This window comes from Spea bombifrons, chromosome 3 (assembly GCF_027358695.1).
Source record: "Spea bombifrons isolate aSpeBom1 chromosome 3, aSpeBom1.2.pri, whole genome shotgun sequence".
Taxonomy (NCBI): Eukaryota; Metazoa; Chordata; class Amphibia; order Anura; family Pelobatidae; genus Spea; species Spea bombifrons.
Window position 1 is genome coordinate 86,425,109 of NC_071089.1, and position 22,099 is coordinate 86,447,207.

Consider the following 22,099-nt stretch of genomic DNA (forward strand, 5'->3'; position numbering starts at 1 on the left):
CAAGATGAGAACCCATGACCAAGAAACAGTCTCCATTAGTCATGGCCATAGGAAACACATTCAGAATTCCTGCTATTAAGACAGTGTTTCTCAATCCTCAATAGGGGGCGTTTCCAGGAAACTTGCAGCTTGTTCTTGTCCTGCGACCATCCCGATTTATACAAAGGGCTATAGCTGATATTGGCATCAAACTATACCGAGATGATTTTAAAATGAAGGTACCGGTAAGCGTGTGCTTTCATCTCACCTTCACCCCTGTTGCATACTTCATACCATCACAGCTAGGAGGATGTCAGGACATGCGGTTCTATTCGTAATGTCTTATTATTCATTTTTTTGTTTTCCAATACAACATTTGGGAATGGGGGGGGATAAAACATTATTTTATATTACATTGTTGCTAAACAATTACAAAATGTCACTTTTCTAATATGCTTTTAGAGGGATCTATGATACCATTGTCATGGAAGCATGGATTGCACAATCAGGAGATCGCTAACAACAAGAAATGTCATAGCAAAGAAAAGAATTGTTAAAGGGAAGGTCTGATGCCCCAGGCAACCTCATCTGACAATGAATGCATATTAAAGTACATAGAAAAGTATTTTTAATATGCATTTTTCTCTATGGAATCTATCTCCTGATAGCAAATAGCAAGGGTCAAATGAGAGAATTCTGATAATAAGATAATTAACTGGCGAGTAACACTTGGCTACCAAATGCAATAAAATGCTTATAATGGCTGAAGTGTACCTTTAACATTTATCATGCAGTCCAAAGGTCTGACAGTCAGCAATTTCCGTAGAATGAATAAACGTGTCTAATCTCCCTAAATATGAAAATAAATTCTAATCATAAAAAATATGAATGAAACATAAATATATATCCCCAGTAATTAATATACCTGATGTACCAGAGGCACAGTATTCATTAGGTGACCATATTTCACAACATTTCCACCTCCATAACCTGTTGCATGTGATTGCATGTGATATCTGTCCGTATGTCTTAAGTACGTAGTATTAGATAACTATCTTGATTATTATTTGCAGATTATAATGCTAAACTCGGTTTCTGATCTTCATGGGTACATTGACAAAAGTCAGTTAACCAATGAGTTGGGAGGCTTCTTGGAATATAATCACGGTCAATGGCTTCACCATCGAACAGTAAGTAAATGCTCAGCACAGTTTTGGAATTTCCATGTACAGTTTGAAAGCTGGTAATGTAGGACACGTAGAAAGTCCACCCAAAGTGGCCCAGTAATCAGTGACAGCTCAGCCTCCAGCCACACTCCCAACACTGTGTCCAAGTTTGGACACCCGAAATGCCTGGGGGGCAGCAGGAGATGGACGTGTGACAAGGACCCACAATCTATTTTATTTCATGATGATTTAATGTTGCCTAAATATCTCTCTGTAATTTATGTAGGTTCTACTAAGAGGTCTTGCATGATGCTTAATTTGAATAAGACGTAACTAATAACTACTCTTGATATTATGCTGCAAGCACGCCTCGTGTATTTATTATAGGTTAAATATATTATCACTTAATAGCCACAATAAGAGTCACAATGATTTCCTGTAGGGACTCAGCTGTCACATACTTAGTAGTAAGCAAAACCCTAACGGTAAGGCTCACGTATCATCAAACCTGTAAAGAATCTGAATATTAATTTGTCCAAGGATCACCGTAAAAGAAAAATATTTAACCTTTATTATTATAATATATATATATATATATATATATATATATATATATATATATATATATATATATATATAGCAGATAAACTGTCAGAACAGGGAGACCATGTGGTATTTTTTCTGTTGCTACAGGCCATAGAAAGCTTTGCTCAGGTCGTCAAGACAACAGCTCAGAATCTGCAGACCTTTGGAACGAGCCTCGCTGAAACCGAATTACCCAATGATGTTCTATGCACAGAGGAACTGCTTTTATCTCACACAGAGCAGCAGAACAGGCTCAGAGTAGGTGTCAATACCACAACTGACTGTCCAAACACGCAAGCAGAAGTACTCTTCTATCCCAGCTAAAAGAAATCGCTAACATAGAAGCATAGCATTTACCAACAGATAAGAACCGCACGACCTATCTAGTCTGCCTTTTTTCCTGATGTAAAGGCTTAAACCTGTACTGCTTCTGCTGAGAGGCTGTTCCATGTATCTACCACCCTCTCTGTAAAGTAAAACTTCCTTAGATTACAGCAAAGCCCTCTAGTTTTAGATTATGACTTCTCGTTCTAACATTTCTCCTATATTGTAGAGTCAGCGCTCTTTGGATATATGAAATTAGCTTAGAACATAGAGCATGAAGAATGCAATGAAAATTGGAAGGCCCTCACTTATTATCAAATAGTGGATTTCATTTAAACACCCTTGATATATATATTGACTTCAAGGGCCACTTTAATATTCTCTACCCTTTAAATTGAAAACATATATAAACACAATGATGGTATTAAGCCCTTGTATTACTCTAAAACCAATTTGTGTTTTGTGGACCATCGGTGATCCAAAGACCATGGCTTACTACTACAAAGAGCAGTAGTACTGACTACTAGTTCATTTTAAGAATACTTACAGTAATACTGCATTATTATTTTAGAAGCACCATAGCTTCTTCCATCACCAAATGAATTATCATTATCAGAAGCACCTCGAACACGCAATTGTGAATGTTTTCACTGGATATTATTTCCCAACGCAAATGTCATGTTTGTCTCCTTGTTCTATCACGCAGGACGATTTGAAATTAGCATTGCAGCAAGGAGGAACTCTGTTGTCTTGTATTAAAGAGCCTACAGCCAAAGATCCAAACTGCAGACTAAACCCAGATGAGGTTGAAAACATGGCTACAGTTGAAAGGTTTGTTAAATATTCACTGTTTCACCATGCACATGATTGAGAACAGAATAGCAGTATAACTGTGCCAATACCCAAGGAAGAGTAGCTAAGGAAATAGTTTGCGTCGCTGTCAAAGGAAGAAGGAGGTTCGGTGCAAGGAACCGAAAAAATGACATTGTCAATGATATTTTCTATCTGTACCTCAAATCATGAAACAATGATGATGTGTCCTAGGCTATTAGAGAAGTTCTGTATATTACGTATTTATTTGTATGCAGAGTATGCAAAGTAAGTAGAAATGCTGGCCTGTATACCTAAGGCGCTTACTTGACCAGCACTAAAAAAAAAAAAACTTTGAGTAATATGCAAAGTATAGGCTTACCATTGTGATAACATTAAGTAAAAGTACTCAAAAAGTCAGTCTACTATGTCGGTGCATTACAGTGATGCAGAGCAATTATTTAACTCTGTGAAGCCTCAGTCTGTCTTCAGTGCAGCTTAACCCAGGCTCCTACTTGAAATTAGGGAGATATAGAGGTAATTCCAGTACTTGGGAATTACCTTCTTACCCCTACTCCCAGACACAACCTCTTGTTTTAGTGGCACCAGGTTGAAGTGTACCTGTCTTAGTGGTTAGCGCACCCTTGATTATGACGGACAAACCTTGGTGGGTTTCCGCTGCAAGAATTCAGCCTTGTATAATGCATAGATAAATCTCCAATATCACATAAAAAAAAATATCTCAAAATATATTTTTAATCCTGCACCAACTGAACCCATGTTATCGATAGGTCCTTCATAATACATAACTGGTCATTGAAAATCTTCTCTCAACTTCCATAAAGATTTACAGATTATTGAATAAACCCAAAGCAATCAGGAATCTGTTACCCCTGTAAGTGTATGAAGTTCCATTTATATATATATATATATATATATATATATATATATATATATATATATATATATATATGAAAATCCACTCACACTTACACGTCGTTGAACACGAGCATTGGAAAAAGCACGAGTACTAAGAAGTTCTCTACTGTTTCCCGTAGGTTACTCGCTCAGTTGGACGAAACAGAAAAGGCATTTGATCAGTTTTGGAGCCGGCATCATCTCAAGTTGGAACAGTGCTTGCAGCTGAGGCATTTTGAACATGACTTCAAGGAGGTATGAACGCAAATATGAGCCTTTCCTATTTATAGAGAGGGATGGTGCAATCCAACATAGTTTAGACATGTTTACCTGAAATATGGTAAAATTAAAGAACAACACCTCAGTCTGGCTATTAAATAGCCGTGTGTATTTATTAACTGTACTTGAAATCTAAATGTAAAGATCTCTTGACATGCAAATAGTAGAAAATGGGAATAGCATGCAAATTCACCTAGACAAATTAAATGACAGTGCGTAAGCTAGAAGCAAACATGTCTCATTTGGGCAGTGCCTTTATTGTAGACATATAATAATGCGCCAGGCACTGCCCAGGGAAGCAGCCGATAGTGCTGAAGAAAGACCAAGCAATTACATAGTTTGTAATGCCGTAAACAGTTAAAGGAAGCTATATTATTCTATATTATAGCAACAGTATAGGTAAAAATTAACTGATTCACTAAACATGTACTCGTCCTTTTTTCGCGAAAGGATAAGTGTAATCCAAGAACAGCAGGATACCAATGGGTGTATGTCTTTATGTTAGACTGTACGCCATAGATAAATATTTTACAACGCTTCCAAGCTCACCGGTGACAGATGCCTTATGTAAATGTTGACAATACATTAGAAACATAGAAAGTGACGGCAGATAAGAACCATTCGGCCCATCCAGTCTGCCCAAAACATTGATAGATTAGAAACGATAATCAAAAGCAATTTGGAATAACATAATATTTCTGTTTGGGTTTCTTTTGTCTACTTTGTTTATAGTTCACAAGAGCTGCTAATTTTTTGTCTATAGTCTTAACAACTAATTTAAGCTTCACCTCCATATCCATGTCATCTATTCACTTTATTAAAAGTAATGGGTGTGGAATTATAGTATGTAATGTAAGTATGTAGTATGTAAGTGACTGGCGCTACACCCATATTTGAAGCAGAAATATAAAGAACAGGCTGACCTACAAGAAACAAAGCAACTCCCTTATTGTGTTTAAGTTGATATTCACTTATATATTTCAGAGCAATCGACATTGCTCAATGTAATTTGGAGATGTGAAATAGGAATCCTCAATTAGTGGGGCGAGGGTTATATTATGCTTTACATTTGATGCTCAGGAGGAGAAGTTCATATAGAAAATAAACAAAATAAAACAGTCCAATCTATTATGTTGGTTGAATTAATTGTTGAATTCTCCTCAGAAAGATTTCTTTATTTAGATCCTTGATAACTAATGCAGATCTGTTACCAAAACACCTTGTATTATTAAAATGGGGCTGTAGTAGTTTAAGTATTTATCTTTGCACTTGAACCTGCCCATTATTCATGTGGAATAACAGTACTGCATTCGCATACCCCTAATATTTCAGGTGTCAAAATTGGGACACTTTTTTTTGGGAGTGGTATTAGGGACATGGTTAGACGTGACCCCTCACCTACCTTTATGTCAGGCCACCTTCTGGGGGATCAGCTTCAATGCATTGTGATGTGACCATGGGGGAGCTAAGATAGAGGTCTGTGCTGCAGACATGGCATAGTGGGCCAGACAGTGGAGATCAAAAGATCTCCTGACCCATCCCATGTGCGTAAGACCAGAACAGTGCCCAAAAATTACAGTCTTGTGAAAAACAGTACCTTTAGGGGGTATGTACTGGTTCAAAAACAGATTCTGAAGTCTTAAATACATATGATAAGAAAGAGACAGCTGCCAAAGTATCTAGCTTTATTTTGGATCTACATCTTCAATGTTCCTTAGCCAGCCCTGTCCAAAATATAGATACAGAGAGGAAGTGCATTGAAAAGGAGCACAGTAATTTTAACAGCAAAGTTTGGGGAAATGTATTGATTCTTTGTTGCCTTGCTTGTTGATGATTTGTGTTATTTGTAGCTGAAGTTGGCTCTGGATGCATTAATGGAGATTCAAGCTGCTTTTACTGACATTGGAGACAGCGTCTCACGTGTGGAACAACTGCTGAAGGATCTAAAGCAGCTAGAGGAAAAAGGCCAGGTAATCACACACGGAATTAAACATCCCCTAAACATAACAAGTAATTTTAAGTTGGGGCTATGTAGGTTCACATAATAGAATGAAAATACCATAGGTCATTCATAAGACTCACCACAAAGTTATCTACAGACCACCGCCCTACTCTATTATTCCTGTGCTACACGGGATATGGCCAAGTCCAGATGGCTGGGGTAATAAAATAGTAATAGAATAAATGAGTACATTTAAAAATGAAACGTTAAATAAAGGGAATAACAACACAAGTGATAGATGGTTTTCAGTACTAGATTTATGGATTTATCTCAGTTGTGGCATCTCACCTTTAAACAAATACATGTCTTAGCGGTGCATTAAACGTATGGTCTACTGCCCCAAACAGCCTCACTAATGACAAGTACCACATTTTCAGCTCTCAGACATTTGTGCAAGTTCACTGGCAGGAAAGTATTTCATGCATAAAATGTAAATTAATCGGCTATCATATACATTCAAGCGCATTTGGTTGCTGGAACAGTGTATGTTGGCAACAAAACAGCTTTATTATTGGTGGTTAGAATTGTCTTGGAGGTAGCTAAGATACAGTTTTGTTAATTATACAGTACAATGGAAACAAGGACAAGCCTTGCAATTAGCATGCCAGAGTAACCTTTTTTTCTTTTAGAAGACTAAATGTGGCCTTTAGACACTTATCCATACAGTGGTTGTAACTCTGCAGAAGAAATAGTGTGTATTATTGCATCTATATTATAAAGTACATTGTCAGATGTACATTGTATTGATAGTTCAAAGAAACTATTGACGCCACACAAACACTGTTATACAAATAATTCTTAGATATGTTATTTTCCATTTAACTGTAAGGTGATGCTCAAATGGGTTAGTTGTTTCCCATATTCCTTCATGAACACACGTATATGCCATTATACAATTAAATAACATTGGTAATAGGGACAATGGTCAGGAGAACATGGATATTTGTCATTGGAAACCATGGAGTGTTTTTTTTAGGACGTACGTTCTATTACTGTTTTGTATTTGGCGAAACAGCACCACATTGGAGTGTAACTGCATTTATCCACTGGTATATAAATCTGACAGGGTGGACGTCATGTTCTGCTGTTGCTTATTATCTAGGGATGTTTGGAAAAAGCCCAGCTACATGCCCTCCATGGGGACCAGCTCATCCAAAATAACCACTATGCGGTTGATTCCATCAGACCAAAGTGTGTAGAACTGAGGCGTATTTGTGATGATTTCACCAACGAGACCAAGAAGAAATATGACATTCTGGGCAAGTCACTGGAGCTACACCTGCAACTTGATAAGGTGAATAACCTGAAAAGCAGACAAGACAATTACTCTACGTTAGAAGGAATTATTCCGGAAGGCAAACTAAAGGCGTAGAAAACTGATCTGGAACTATGAGAAACAATAGCCATTTAGGCATACATGTGAAGAAACCACAAACAATTTAGTGCGCTTATTAAATGATATTCTTTAATGTCTGATTATAAAGAAGCCCTACATTTTTTAACATTTGTTTTTAATATTTGGTGACACATGTGGCCTCTGCAGATATACACATTTGCAATGCCAAACCAACCCTAATTACAGATAGTGGTCACCTTGCTTTTCTGGAAACCTTCTTAAGCACTATTATGAGCCACTTCAATGTCATCTTAAAAAAATAGCCTTTTGCACCAATCTTTTTCCAACTTGACACGTTAAATATCCCATCTACAAACCCAATATTATTGAAATGAATTTGTTTTAGGCTAACCATTGGTGTGAAGATGGAATCTACCTCTTGGCCTCTCAAGCTGTGGACAAGTGTCAGTCCCAGGATGGCGCAGAGTCAGCACTACAGGATATTGAGAAATTTCTTGGAAGCTCAAGAGGACACCAGCTATCCAATCCTACAGACTTTTACAACAAATATGACATGATCCTTTCTCCCGAAATAAAGGTATGAATTCGGATACCACAAAACTTTTGACTTTCATATTAAATTACAAACGTTCTTTCAGGACTCGACATATGTGAACAATAGACAAACAACAACCCCATATGATAGTATAAGGGTGTTCACAACAAAGCTAGTTTGATAAAAAGTCTGAAGTCTTAACTCTAAGTGGCATAGGTAAAAAATGTAATTTATTATTTGTCGAGCGTAGTATTTTTGTATTTATAGAAAAAATAATCGATGATTTTATTTGTTTTCAGTTGAATTGTTTTTATGTGGGTCACTTTTTTTTATTTCAGTTTTCAGAGACATTCATTAAATACCTTTTCCATTGTCCAGCATCGTTGTATAAACACCATGATAATGTGATTTAGTAACATTGGCTAATGGTGCATCTCCTCTAACTGGTGATCCACACCAAATTGACTATTTCTATTAGTGCATTATGGTACTTTATGTTGTAAATGGTGAATTAATTTCAGAAATGTATTGTTTTCATATTGCAGTCTGTTGTGCAGAGAGTACTGCAAAAGTTGGTTGATGTCCAGGAAATGTTTGACAAAAGACAAGCAAGTTTGAAGAAGCTGGCAGCAAAGCAGACAAGGCCAGTGCAGCCAGTAGCTCCACATCCTGAGTCCTCACCAAAAAGAGCATCGCCAAAGACCGTTAGGCCATCCTCCTTGGGTAAGAGTTCATTCTTGATGCTGCATTCCAGTATTGCACTGCTTAATAAATAAAAGATAATAATAATAATAGTAATAATAAAATAATCCATGTACACAACATTATCTAGGATAAGTGACCTGACGTGTTATAGAACAATGGGTCATGGTTATCAAACATGAACACATTAGTACTGTCCCAGCTTTAAGATTCCTGTAATTGTCCTAAGGTATACAATATAGTTTCTCTCTACAACTCACCCTCCAACCTTCCCTATTTCCCCCTCAATAACCACTAAAAATACCCAAATAAAGGAAATAAAACATCCTCATGTTATCATAATCATAATCAGGGAAATTGGTGTCCTCGTGATAAAACCAACCTTTTGGCTTTGTTTACCTTTCCATATTGTGTGCCTTTTCTCGTATAAAGCTTGAACCACACCTAATGCTGTTTGTTTGACTGGGCAGCTCTAACCTAGCTGTCTGCAAACACTTGCTTTTGTGAAAGATGCAATTTATTATAATGTACAGTTGAATGCACACAGCGTCTCTAAGCAAGGCTTGGGGAATGTCCTTGTAACAAAACATAAGATAGTTTGGTTGTTGCAGACAATACAATTCTCAAATTATATAGTACGGAGCAGGTTTATTAAGCTCTGATCATCAGAGTTTGTTCACAGGTCAGGTTTGAGATCATATAACACATAAACAGTTTCTATTGATTCACCTAACAAATTTCATTGGTCGGTTACAAGTGACTTTTGTCACTGTTTAGTATGTAAATGTGCCCTAATCCTCTCTTGGGCTTGTTTTTTTCCAGTTTATCTGTAAAGGAATTAGGTAACTTCTACCTTGTACAAACTGCAGATGCTCAATCATGTAAGCCAACAAAGTACGACAAAGCATATTGGCTTGAATATGATTTTTTTCTGAAAAAAATATTAATATTTTGAAATGCCCATCTACGTTGTCAAATGTTAATGGTAACCACATCCTCACAACATAATTGTAACAACCTTTCTGTGTCTGGGCATGGCCATGTGTTGCATTCCCTTGGTTTTTCTTGGTTACCCTTGAGAAACCTGCTTTCAAGCCCTATGAACCAGATACATTTTAAGATCTATTTGCTTGAACATAACTTGGGAAATGTTGGACCTGTTAAAAAGCACCTATAAATACATGACTGTAATTTCGCCCCGGGCTGATTTTCAGCAGGGTCATTGTCATACCAGTTCCTCTTGGAGATAAGCTTGTCATGATTAACTCATATAACATAGTGGATGCATGGAAGGGTAACCCAGCAGAGGTGGTTAGTTTCTTTGTTTAAGCATTCAATGAGTTAATCTGAGGTTGATTTAAATGTGTTTTTGTGCATGCCCTCTGTATCTGTTCTGGCTAGAGGTGTCATCTTCCCAAAGGACCCCTGTGGTGATTCATGGCCTAACAGATAAGGACCCTGAGTTATAGGAATTCCATTCCTATTTTAAGTAGAGGGGTTTCCATCACCTTTACCCCACCATAACGTATTGGCACATCAAAGATGGGAACCAATTCTTGGAAAATGTGTCATATAATTGGACATGTGGTCAGAGGGGTGTTTTCTTGGCGCCGAGCGGGTACTGACAGCTTGGTAAGCAAAAACCACTCGGCGCCCCTTTCTCTCTCTTTCGCTTAAAGAAAAAAAAAAAAGGGCACTTTGCCGCCCCTTCAAAAGGGCCGCCTGGAGCGGTTGCCCCACTCTGCTCCATTGTCGGGCCGGCCCTGAATGCAGCGACCGAAAAGCAGAACTCCACGATATTCTGTGATCAGAACAACATCCTAAGAAACCATCTGGACTTAAGGAGTTCCCACAGGCCTACTTATTGGAGAAACTCGTGAGTGAGGGTCCTGTGTTTAAGTCCCTTTGTTTTTAAGAACTGTTTGCTGTTTTACTTTTATTTTGTATGTCTTGTTTTTTGTAATTCTGGCACTGTGTTACCGTATTGTTATTAAGTTCTACAGGATATATATATGTTGGTTGCCCAGGGTGGGTTGATATATATAGAGATAAAGGTTCTAATTCGGATTTCTCATGAATCCGGTATCAAAATCGTGAGTGGTGGCAGACTACCTGGGGGGATACAGGCAAGATTTGGGGGTTAATTTGGTATAATTTATGCCTTGTTAAGGGGTCGCGTTAGTAAATCCAGAGGCCTGGTGCTATTAGCCCCTTCATGCCCACGCCCTCCCCACAGTCACGGCTTGGCAAGTAGTCCTGACCGTGACAAAGCTGGCAAGGGTTCCTCTTGTACTACTAGTGTGTCTCCTGGAAACTCAGCTCTCTCAATACGTATCAGATTTAAGTCTACATATTAGATCAGTGATCAAGCAGGGAACCTATGTGATGCTGGTACTTTTGTTTTAGAAAATCAACTGGGGGGCACAGTTTTCATACACAACCTTATAAATCGTCCCATGGCAGGGCCTCCATTTGAGTAGGCCTCTAGGCACCACATCATGTTAATCTGATGACTCATTTATTTACGGATCCAGCATAGTGAGATACAAAACATAGCCATATTGAAAGGTTAAAAAAAAACCCAACACATTACTGTTTTTAATTTTTAGCCACAACTCGACGTGTACCTGATGTTCCTTCTACACCGCCAAAATCCCTCTCTGAAGCTGATCTGTCTCGAAAAAGAAATACCAAGAAGACAAAAGGAGGAATTAAGGTACTTTCATCCAGCATGCAAATTAAAGGATAATGGAGGTTATGTTGAATGTCTTATCACCATAGCAACCAATGAAATGCTCCTGTTGACTGGACTATTCCATTGGTTGCTATGGTGAAAAGATCAGTTTACAAACTTTGCACCAGAATGACCTCGTCAATATAACCTTGTTTAATATTAAAGCAAAGTTTGTTATTTCAAACTACATTTGTATTCTCAATACATTGTTTTAATTTAAGCCCTGTGCGGCCGCACACCCGTAAGGCCGGCCCTGGTGGGGGCTTCCCGGCCCCTTAGAGTGGCGGACCCGGTCGCAGTTGCGGCGGGCTTAAGGGGCAGGTGCCCCTTATGCCCTGCGTTAGTGCGGCTGTAGAGGCTATAGAGGCCTGGAGCTGCAGCTCCATCAGCCCCTAAGTCAATTCGGCCCTGCCGCGGTCCCGGTCGCAGTTGCTGCTTGCTCCGGCAACAAGGTAAGTAGGGTGAGGGAGGGGGGTGCAGTGAGAAGGGGCAGAGGGGGGTTAGATAGTGAGAAATGGGGAAAGGGGATAGATAGTGAGAAATGGGGAGAGGGGATAGATAGTGAGAGGGGGTACATATTGAGAAGTGGGGAAGGGGGTACATAGTGAAAAGGGGGAACATAGTGAGAAGGGGCAGATAAGATGGGGAGAGGGGGTAGTGTGAATGCCTATGAGAATGAATGAATAAATGTGTGGATGAATTGTGTGAATGCGTATGACAATTAATGAATTCATGTGTGGATGAATTTCTTGAATGATTTGTGAGACTGCATTAATGAATGTGTTAATGATTTGTGTGTATGAGTGAGTAAATGCAAAGATGGTACATGAAGGGTAGGCTTTAACAATAAATAAATAAATAAAAATGGGCTGCTCAGGCTTAAATGCCCGGGCCTATTTTTGGTCCCAGTCCGGGCCTCCTCACCATTACCATATTTCTACAATGTCCTCCACACATCATTTACTTCACTAGGTTCTAGTTGCTCTCCATTAACTTTTAGTGTTTTCTCTCTGCATAATTCCATGATTGGGCCCCAGCTACAGATGCCCAAATCCCTTTATCCAGCACCAGCCACGCCTGTGCAGAGAGGAGCATGACACGAACTAGAAATAGCAGAAGAAACTGAGTACATCTTCCTAACAAATCTTATTCGTTCAGCAGAAAAACATTACAGTTTTATGATTCAATGTATTTGCCAGCCTTTTGCTTAGCTCGCTGTATAGAGCCTGTTAGCAGATGCTCAAACTGGCATGACTAGTTAGAGGCAAATTCGATTAGGTAGGTGATAAAAATATATATAAAAAAACTAAAAACAAATATTTAGAAAACACTCATAACTCATAACATTTTATACCAGCTGTATAGAATTTAAATACCTGTAAATTTATGAATACATTTTGTAATGCTTTCCCCCCCCCCATTTAATTCATGAAAACACGGTCGTAGATATATGAATGTGGTTTATAAAAAATAAAAAAGCCCACCCTGGAAAAAAAAGAAAAGAAAATTGCACTGGCCCTTAAGGGGTTAGAGGGTAGAGGGACCACTTAGCTATCATGGGCATTAAAGTGCACATAATGGCTGGAGTCTTCACTTAGTACTTCTGTTTTACCATAAGGCAGTATGATAAGTAAAACTGTTTAGTAGACAAGGCACACATACTGATGACTACTATACAGCTGTATGAGAACTAGAACTGTTTTTTATTTTATTTTAAGAAAGGACAATCTAATATTAATAATAAAGAAACAGCAGGGTGTTCCTTTTAAGTACATTAGGATTATCTAATTATCATGGAAGTAAGGATAGGACAATGGTAAGCTATAGTAAAGCAGTTGTAACAAGAAGCATTATCCCAGTTAAACCTTAAACGGTCGATTCATTGATTGGCACACCTTTATTTAAGTAGGATTTTTGAATTGTGCAGAGATTAACATGGTGTTACACAACACAAAGAAAAAAAAGATGAACTAAAGTTAATTATTGAAGATACATATGCCAATGGAAAGTTTCTTATGAAGACATTTTCTGAAAAATATAAATAAAACAATATAGTGTTTCCATTTGGTTACACGGTAAGTCATCCATGGTTTGTCTGTGTTTGGACATACAAAGCCCCTTAGATTTCAGCATTTTTTATTTTTTGTTTTGTTTCGCATACAGCTGATGTATTCATTGTGACATTGTGCACATTCTTCCTCTCTTTTTAGAGAAATACATCCTAATGTTTTAAAGAGGGACACTATTGCTTTAAGGGTCTGATTAGGACACATTTACAACGAAAATTTAGGGCTGTTGAACCCTGTGACACACTCATACCCAGCGAACGTTATTACCATTTATTGTATGTTTGTTTACAGTGACATTGTATGGCTATGACAGATCTACAGGGAACACAGGGTAGGGCTATGACCTTGTTTAGCCATATTTTTTTCTTCTTTTATATATCCCTGCTACCTCCTATAAAGGATATAACAAACAATAAAACGACAGGGTACAACAGAAAAGGGCAACTATTACTGCATCCCATATAATGAGGCATACCAAAGGCTGTTTTGGTGCTGGAAATAAGTTGGTACTATTTATTCATTAACTAGATCGACCAGCATTACCATCTCTCTCCTGCATGCAGTAGCTTCTGACGTAGGATTTGTCTCTGGTACCCTCACAAGCTCAGGGCCCTAAGCATGGAGGGGCCAACCCTGAGCGGCCAGCATTGGACTCTGACGATGCACATTTGCAATAAATGAACAGAGATCGCCAGTGTGTTTAAGCCAGCTGTGGATACACAATGCAGAGTTTGGCTACTGTATACCTAGTCCAGCCAGAACCGAGGCTTCTGGGAAGCATACAACAAACCCAATATATATGGTTGATAATAATGGTCTGGTTAATCAGAGCTCTAGCTTTTTGTAACAGCATATAATTTTTGATAATTCTAAGCATCTATAAAAAATAAAGTGTTCCCCTAGTTAGATATGTCCATCAGCAGCCCCCAAACCAAGTCTGCATATTCTTTATAAAGTTCAAAACTGGGCAGACACCATCCTGCCCTAGTGCCACCTCTGAACACATGACCCAGAAAACATATTACGGACTGTGCACAAAGATGCTTAAAACACACAATTATTATTTTTGCATCCTTTTAATTTTTTATACATTCTGTTTTCTGTCTTCACCATAGATTGAAGTAATGCATGAAGCTAGCCAAGGTGGAACAAGCCGATCACTAGTGATGAGTGAAAGTGAGGAGAATTTATCTTCACGAAAGAAGTAAGTCATCACAAATTTAAGGAAGAGAAATAAGATACCATGTCAGTATACCCCAAAACAGGTTTGGTCATTAAACATTTTATGTATTTTCCTCTTACCCTAGTTTTGTCTAAAGGCTGTCTTGTACAGCGGGCAATTACGCTCAAGGGATCCATGTATAAAGTGGATACAGAGGCAAAAGGTGATTATTGTTGACCTTATTTGCATGCGCCTACCCAGAATCCCTTGTGGTTGTGGCAGCACCATGAGATTTCTGAGGGAACAACAAGCCTCTGGCTTGTCTGGTGTCTGTAGATGAGTGTAATAATGCTTCTACCACCCCCTTAATTTTAAGTAGAAGGGTTTTCCATCACCTTTACCCACCATAAGTTATGTAATGGTGTATATATCTATATATATCTATATATATATATATATATCTCATCCATCATTCAGTATGAACTATGTATAAATATGTGGGTAAAATAAAGAAATATATGAAACATTTTCACCTAAAAAACTATATGTAACCAGTGCAAATGGGAAAAAAGCTCCAAAAGTGTATTTAGGCATATGAGGTGTTTTTGAAAACACCTCATATGGCTGGTATTTGCATTTTGGCACTTACAGGCTAAAATATGAATGATGTGCATAACTATGTCTAAACAAGATTTTTAAAAATGTGGTATGCTGTAGTTGCACCTCAATAGCGACAGAACAAGAAAAACTGCTAACCAAAAGTATTATTTTGAAAGTTGACATCCCAAAGTATTTTACTCGTGGCATTTTAACACTTTTGATTTAACCATTTTAGTGCCAGTCTGTCCTAAACATTGCAGTAAAATGTCCTTTTTATTTTTAACAAACCCTATCCAAACACAGTATTTCAGTACATTTCTTTACCAGGGTACATGAAATGACTGAAACAAACTTGTGAACCCCCCCAAGTACAGCAATACCCCACATGCATGGATACACAATGTTTCTCAGACATTGTGCAGTAAAAACCTGGAGCATGTGCATTTCAGTATTCAAACTTGGAATTTTGAATGGGCCCATGTCTCATTTCATCAAAATTAAGAAGCAGAGGCTCAGCACTCAAATGGTAAGGTGAGTTTTTTTCACACAGGCAATGTTTCGACACACAGGTCTTTCTCAAGCCTTCGAAACGCTGCCAGTCTGAAATAAACTCACCTTACCATTTGAGTGCTGAGCCTCTGCTTCTTTATTTTGGATTTATTGAAGGACTTGGTGGTACCCTGGCTCTCACAACTGAGTGCTGTATTCCAACCTTTCTTTCTGTGCATGTCTCATTTGAGACACAGTAAAGCTCCGCAATATCAATTTAACCTCATCTATTTGCTGAAAGCACAAAACCCAAGGACCTCAGTAGCCCCCTTACCTTTTAGTTTAGTAAAAATGGGGGTTAGCTGATAATATAAGGGATAACACTAGGATTGTGTTGCTGGATAGTTATAGGCACAGTTAGATGTTAGGTTACAGTACTGTGTAGTGTGAGGGATGACGATCAGATTAGGTCCCTGGCTATTGATTTTTTTTTTTTTAAATACAACCTTAGATCACTCCTCTCTCTTTCCAGGGCAGAGTTATCCAGGAGCTGCCATAATGATCAGATCACTGCTATTGGCGAGGAGTGATCTGATCATCTTCATCAGCCCACTTTTGGTTCTGCAGCAATTTGCACTGCTGCATATCCGTAACTCACAGCAATTAACCTGGAAGCACCATGGACTTCCAGGTCAGTGCTGTTCTTTTTTTTTTTTTACACTTCCAATTCTGATGCTCCATAGGAGCATAGCATTGACTGATATTTAGTCCCCATAAGCTTAACCCAAATATTAACCCCAAAATGCCACAACCATGTTATACACAATCGGGCCATGGAAGAGGTTATCGCTGCACAAATCACTCTTAATGGAGTGATCGGGCAGCAGGGGAGGTTTTGGGCTGGTCTCCACACCCATGTGGAGACCGAAGAAACCTTACTCCCTGTCCCTGAAGCAGTAGCGTACCATAGGGGTGGGGCAGTCTGCACCAGGTGCCGCTCATCAGTGGGGTATCACCACGCCGGCACCCCTCCAGAGACGGACAGAAAGGTCCGCAGCAGGAGGAGCAGGCACGGTTGGCGAGATCAAGGATCTCCCTCCAACTGGCTTAAAGCCAATCAAGGGAGCGGGAGGTCTGCTAATCCAGACCTCCGATCCTGCTCCCTTGCGATGCACACGGCAACAGATGCTGTTCATCGGGATTTGATGTCATATCCCGGGGCACAACACTGACGCCATGCCCGCCTTCCGCACTCACTGCATCGGAAGGACAGGACACAGAAGAAGATGAAGAGCCAAGAGGAAGAACGAAGAGGAGGAGTTGGAGGAAAAGTAAAAGTGACAGAGAAACGGTAGGAAAACATTCAGTGAGAGTGGATTAGCGTGTGAGTGATGGGTGTTATGCTGTAGTTTATGCTGAATGTTTGTGAATGAGTGTGTGTGGGGGGGGATAGCATGGATGTGTAAGTGTGTATGTGGGGGGGGGGGTCAGCATGGGATAGGGATGCTGTAATCACATTCCTATCATGTCCAGGTTCCAGGATGTACTGGCTACCCTGGCATGATTACTGTTAGCAATTATATATATATATATATATATATATATATATATATATATATATATATATATATATATATATATATATACACACACACACATATACACACAAATTATATTCTGTTTTTTTTGGCCAATTTTGGGCCAACCACACTTTTATTAAAAGTAACACACACAATTTGCACAGAAAAATTCAACAATATTAATATATATATATATATATATATATATATTTATATATATATATTGCTACCAGCAATCACATGAATATCATGCCCATGCAACCAGTACATGCTAGAACCTGGGCATGATAGGAGTGTGATTGCTGTTAGCAATCACACGAATATCATGTTAAGTCAGCCAGTACATGCTGGAATCTGGGTATGCCAGGGCATGATAGGATTGTGATTGCTGTTAACATTAATATTGTTGAATTTTTTTGTCTAATTTTGGGGTGTTACTTACTTTTAATAAGTGTTTTTTGTTTTGTTTGTAAAGGTGTATGTGTGTGGGTGGTAGGCCTATACCACATCAATGTTTGGCTTAGTATATAGTGATAGGGGTTACGCTGCATTATTGTCAATGTCTGGCTCAATGTATAGTGATAGGGATTATGCTGTACCCCTGTCAATGTATGCCTCAGTATATAGTGATAGGTGTTATGCTGTACCACCGTCAGTGCGTGCCTCTCTATATAATAAGTTATCCTATACCACCATCAATGTTTGCCTCAGTATATAATGATAGCAGTTATGCAGTTCCACCGTCAATGTCTGCCTCAGTATGTAATAAGTTATGTTGTGGACCCGTCAATGTTTGTCTAATGATAGAAGCTATGCATGTGTGGGTGTGTGCCACATACAGGATCCGCCCCAGGTGCCAAACACTCTAGGTACGCTTCTGCCCTGAAGCTGCCTCTGGCAGCTGGGACACACAATTGCAGGTAAACCGGCGAGTGCAGGGAGGAGCCTCTTTGATCACTCCTGCAGGGGTGATCAAAAGACTCGTGGGAGGCTCTTTTTGCTGTTTTGCATGTCGTACAGGTACATCACAGAATTAATGAGCCCGCTTGGGAATTACGGACCTGGTACGTCACTGGACGTGAAGGGGTGGATTCCTGTGTTGCCTTGGCGTTTATTTTGATTCTAGTATTTGTAAATAGGAAGCAGCTGTCTTTTGTCTATAATCACTGGATAGCAGTGAGTGAATAATCGATCATACACTTCAGCATTCTGTACACTGAATACACTTTTTTTTTTTAATATTATTTTAATGGGCGTGTAATACACCCATTAGGAACCCACTTTATGTGTATATACAGAAGATGGGAATACCCATCTCTCTAAATACTATGTCTCATTTTAAAATTCAAGTATTTGGCTTGAAAATACTGTAGAATGCTATGAGTACAAAAATATAGATTTTATTATTAAAGAAACATCTTAACTCTTTAAGAAAGTATGCAATAAACTGAAATGGAGCGGTTTTGTAAATACTAAAAAGAATTAGACTGTCTTTATTCAAATTATTGCAGAGTGTAAATCACAGACACAAGGATATTAGATTAATACATACTTTATCCCAGTATCCTAGTGGGGTATCAAACACGATTGGGCAGAGGGCTGGTTTGAATATACATATTTGAAAATAAAATAATCCAGTTTAAACATATGTTGGTTACATGATGCATAACCAGAGCCGGCCTTAAGTGTTCTGGCGCCCTGTGCGGACTACTACTGTGGCGGCGCCCCCCCATCCCAAAAAAAGGAAAAAAAATCTTGTCACAAAACTCCCCTTTCTCACTGCCCCCCCCCCGCCCCATATCACTGCCTTCCCCTCCCTACTTCTCATTATCCTTACTTACCTTATTGAGTCCTGCGGTGGTAGCGGGAGGCGTCCGTGTTCCCGCTCTGCACACTTCACAGCTGAGCGCCGGAACATGACATCATATGTCGGTGCTCAGCATGAAATGCAGTCACCGCGACGTTGTCACGGAGAGGGAGGGGCACCGAGAGGTTGCTGAAAGCTTCACGAGCAACTGCTCGGCGCCCCTGCCCGGGACTTAAATTAAAGGATAGTTTTTTTTTTGTTGTTGTTTTAACATCCTCCATGTTAAATAAAGTAAAAAAAAAAGTTTTAATGTAAGTCCCAGGCACCCTTGTTGCCATGGTGCCCTGTGCGGCCGCACACCCCTAAGGCCGGCCCTGTGCATTACACATTTTCATCGCATGATCATATAACCCAGAAGCACTCACACAGACTTCTTTATGTCTCCAAGTTGATGCTCTCCGTTTTCAGTCTAAGGTCCAGAGACCGGCTTGAATCCTCTCATCCCAACACAGGGAGTTGGGACCGTACAAAGCTTGATCTTAAGAATCAGTTACCCCACCTAATAAAGCCAGCTCTGTGCAGCTCCTGCTGTATGTGCGCGCAAGCGTAAAAACACATGTTTTTAAGTGGTCTTAAAAGGGTTAGATGCAGCCCACTGGCCAAATGATTCACATCACTGCAATATATTCTAGAACCCATAATCTAAGCAAATAACTTAAATACTGCCCATTTAGCTGAATGAAGGACATTAGCGAATCCAACACTATTTGCCTCATGGGGCACAGGGATGTATGGAAATTATTTTGTTATTTTAGAGATATCCAAGCTCAAGAAGATGTCTGTCACTTTTGTAGAATATTTATTTAAAAGGAGAAAACAAAAAACACACTTCAATGGTGTAGGAAATGCATTGTATTAAAAACAACTCGTTTATTGCAATAATAATAAAAAAAATAAAAAAAATAAACCATTCACTACATACTCAAGGTCAGCTCTTTTCTACAGTGTTAAGGCTTCATTCCTTTCATAATATTAAAAAAAAAAATCCATAAAGAATTTACATTTAAAAAAACAGACCGGCTGTAGTTCAAACATTTTTACAATGGGGGAAAAAATAAAATTACACATTGCTAACTGCTGTAGATATTGGTAAACTGCAATGCAAACAATACAAAAATAAACCACACATACATATTAAGGCTTCCAAAGACATGTCATAAGACTACATTGGCAATTTAGCTTCAAAGATAAAAGCCCACCCCCCAGTTGATGGTCTTTAAAGCTTTTTCAGGATGTATTTTCAGATTTAAAAAAAAAAAAAAAAAAAAAAAAGACTTTAGTGTAAGGTAGGTAATTATACATTTTTTGCATGGCCTGCTGAAACACTGTAAGCTGTTTTTTTCCTATACTAGTACAGTAATTATAAAAATAAAAAGGTTTATATTTCCTAATGGAAAGTGTAATATTGTTCAAGGAACTACTAAACTACAAAAAACATGAAACTAGTTGAATCATATTGCAGAAACCGCAATGGAAAAGAATGCATGGAGCCTTTTTTAAAATTGAATACATTAACATTAAAGAAAAAAAAACGAAAAAAAACCACAGCTTCCAATATTTTAGCAAAATATGCCATTTAGTCTAATTTTGACTGAATAATGTTTAACGTGTTACTACACCAAGGATTTTTTCACTTTTAAAAAGTTAAAAATTTTCCAGCATTCAATTTAAATGCTACATCAACAACAGGAGTTACTCTGTTTAATATAGAGTACCGGAAAAAATGTCTAATCAAAAATATTTATTAATTCAAGTACTAGGACCACGCAGCTGAACATGGATAGGTTTCCACATAATGAATCCTGCAGAGAAGCATTATTTTAACAAATTTGCAATACATGTCTCCCAAAAACCCGGATGTTAGAGAGTATACTTTGGGGTCTGTAGCTTGTCTCCACAGATAATCAATGTCATCCAAGTGTCCATGGGATGTGATCATTTTGCTGTAGATGCATGGGTGATAAGGGGCTTTTCCTTCTCCTGAGAAAAATACGTGATATTGAGGCACAACACCCACTTTATTAGCACAGATACCCATGAAAACATCATCTATGTATAAATTCGTACTTAATGTTTGTGATGCTTCATATACTTTTGCAGCCACATCTCTGGACACTACATATGCAGCCCCAGCAGTGTAATCAGGATAAGAGGCCCACGGATACATTTCATACGAGACATAATACTTGCTCTTTTTGTGCCGTATGGGTGGGGATCCACGGTGAACCCTGCCTATCCAAAAGTCTTGCACCCCAATCAGATCCAACATTTTCAAGTAGGAGACTAGATTAGGGGTATGGATAAAGATGTCATCGTCGGCAGACATAACAAATTTGGCATTGGAACAGTAAGAGTTCACCCACCCAAACTGTAATAGTAACTTCAGAGTAAGGTTGTGGAAAGTATCAAGGAAATCTTGTTGAATTAGATCATTGTATCTGGTATTTTCAGCGACCAGCTCCCTCTGGACAATCCTACTTTTGACTGGGTCACTGTCAATGCCCAGGGCAAACACAACCTTTATATTAGCTGCATGTTGCGATCGGATGTACAACTCATTACCCCAGGTTCTTCTAATTGCATCACGACGTTTCCGATTTTCAGGGGAAGTCTTTACAAACAGTAGAAGAAGCACATCTTCATTTTGGCACTTATCTTGGTTAGTCATCAAATATTTGTAGTTTCTTGTTCCATCAGAATTGCCATGAGTAATTGACAAGCTCTCGTTTATAAAATCATAGCTATTTATGAGGTATCTGTAGGAATACGATTTTATATGATTCACGAAATCGTTATCATCCTGAACCCACATAAGCATCAGGGACAAAACAAAGCATGTTGTAAGTATCTGCAGGAATTGGCACCGTTTCAACCTTCTAGCAGAGATGAGCATTATGACAGATTGAGGTGGTTTGATTACATATTCATATAGTTCTTCTCT

General features: G+C 38.7%; 2 protein-coding genes across 2 annotated transcripts in view; one reads left to right on the plus strand and one right to left on the minus strand.

Moving 5' to 3' along the window:
- The window catches only part of MCF2L2 (MCF.2 cell line derived transforming sequence-like 2), a 94,636-nt gene that overhangs the window by 16,789 nt on the left and 55,748 nt on the right, over positions 1-22,099 (plus strand). The window contains exons 5-15 of the mRNA XM_053459222.1: positions 105-224; positions 1,053-1,169; positions 1,839-1,988; positions 2,761-2,885; positions 3,923-4,037; positions 5,912-6,031; positions 7,166-7,357; positions 7,806-7,997; positions 8,501-8,678; positions 11,267-11,373; positions 14,576-14,664. Of these exons, the coding sequence (XP_053315197.1) occupies positions 105-224; positions 1,053-1,169; positions 1,839-1,988; positions 2,761-2,885; positions 3,923-4,037; positions 5,912-6,031; positions 7,166-7,357; positions 7,806-7,997; positions 8,501-8,678; positions 11,267-11,373; positions 14,576-14,664 (1,505 nt within the window). The remainder of the gene's footprint in view (positions 1-104; positions 225-1,052; positions 1,170-1,838; positions 1,989-2,760; positions 2,886-3,922; positions 4,038-5,911; positions 6,032-7,165; positions 7,358-7,805; positions 7,998-8,500; positions 8,679-11,266; positions 11,374-14,575; positions 14,665-22,099) is intronic.
- On the minus strand, positions 20,699-22,051 carry B3GNT5 (UDP-GlcNAc:betaGal beta-1,3-N-acetylglucosaminyltransferase 5). The gene has a single exon (XM_053459233.1). It carries the CDS (start codon positions 22,049-22,051, stop codon positions 20,915-20,917), a length of 1,137 nt encoding a protein of 378 aa, XP_053315208.1. The 3' UTR covers positions 20,699-20,914.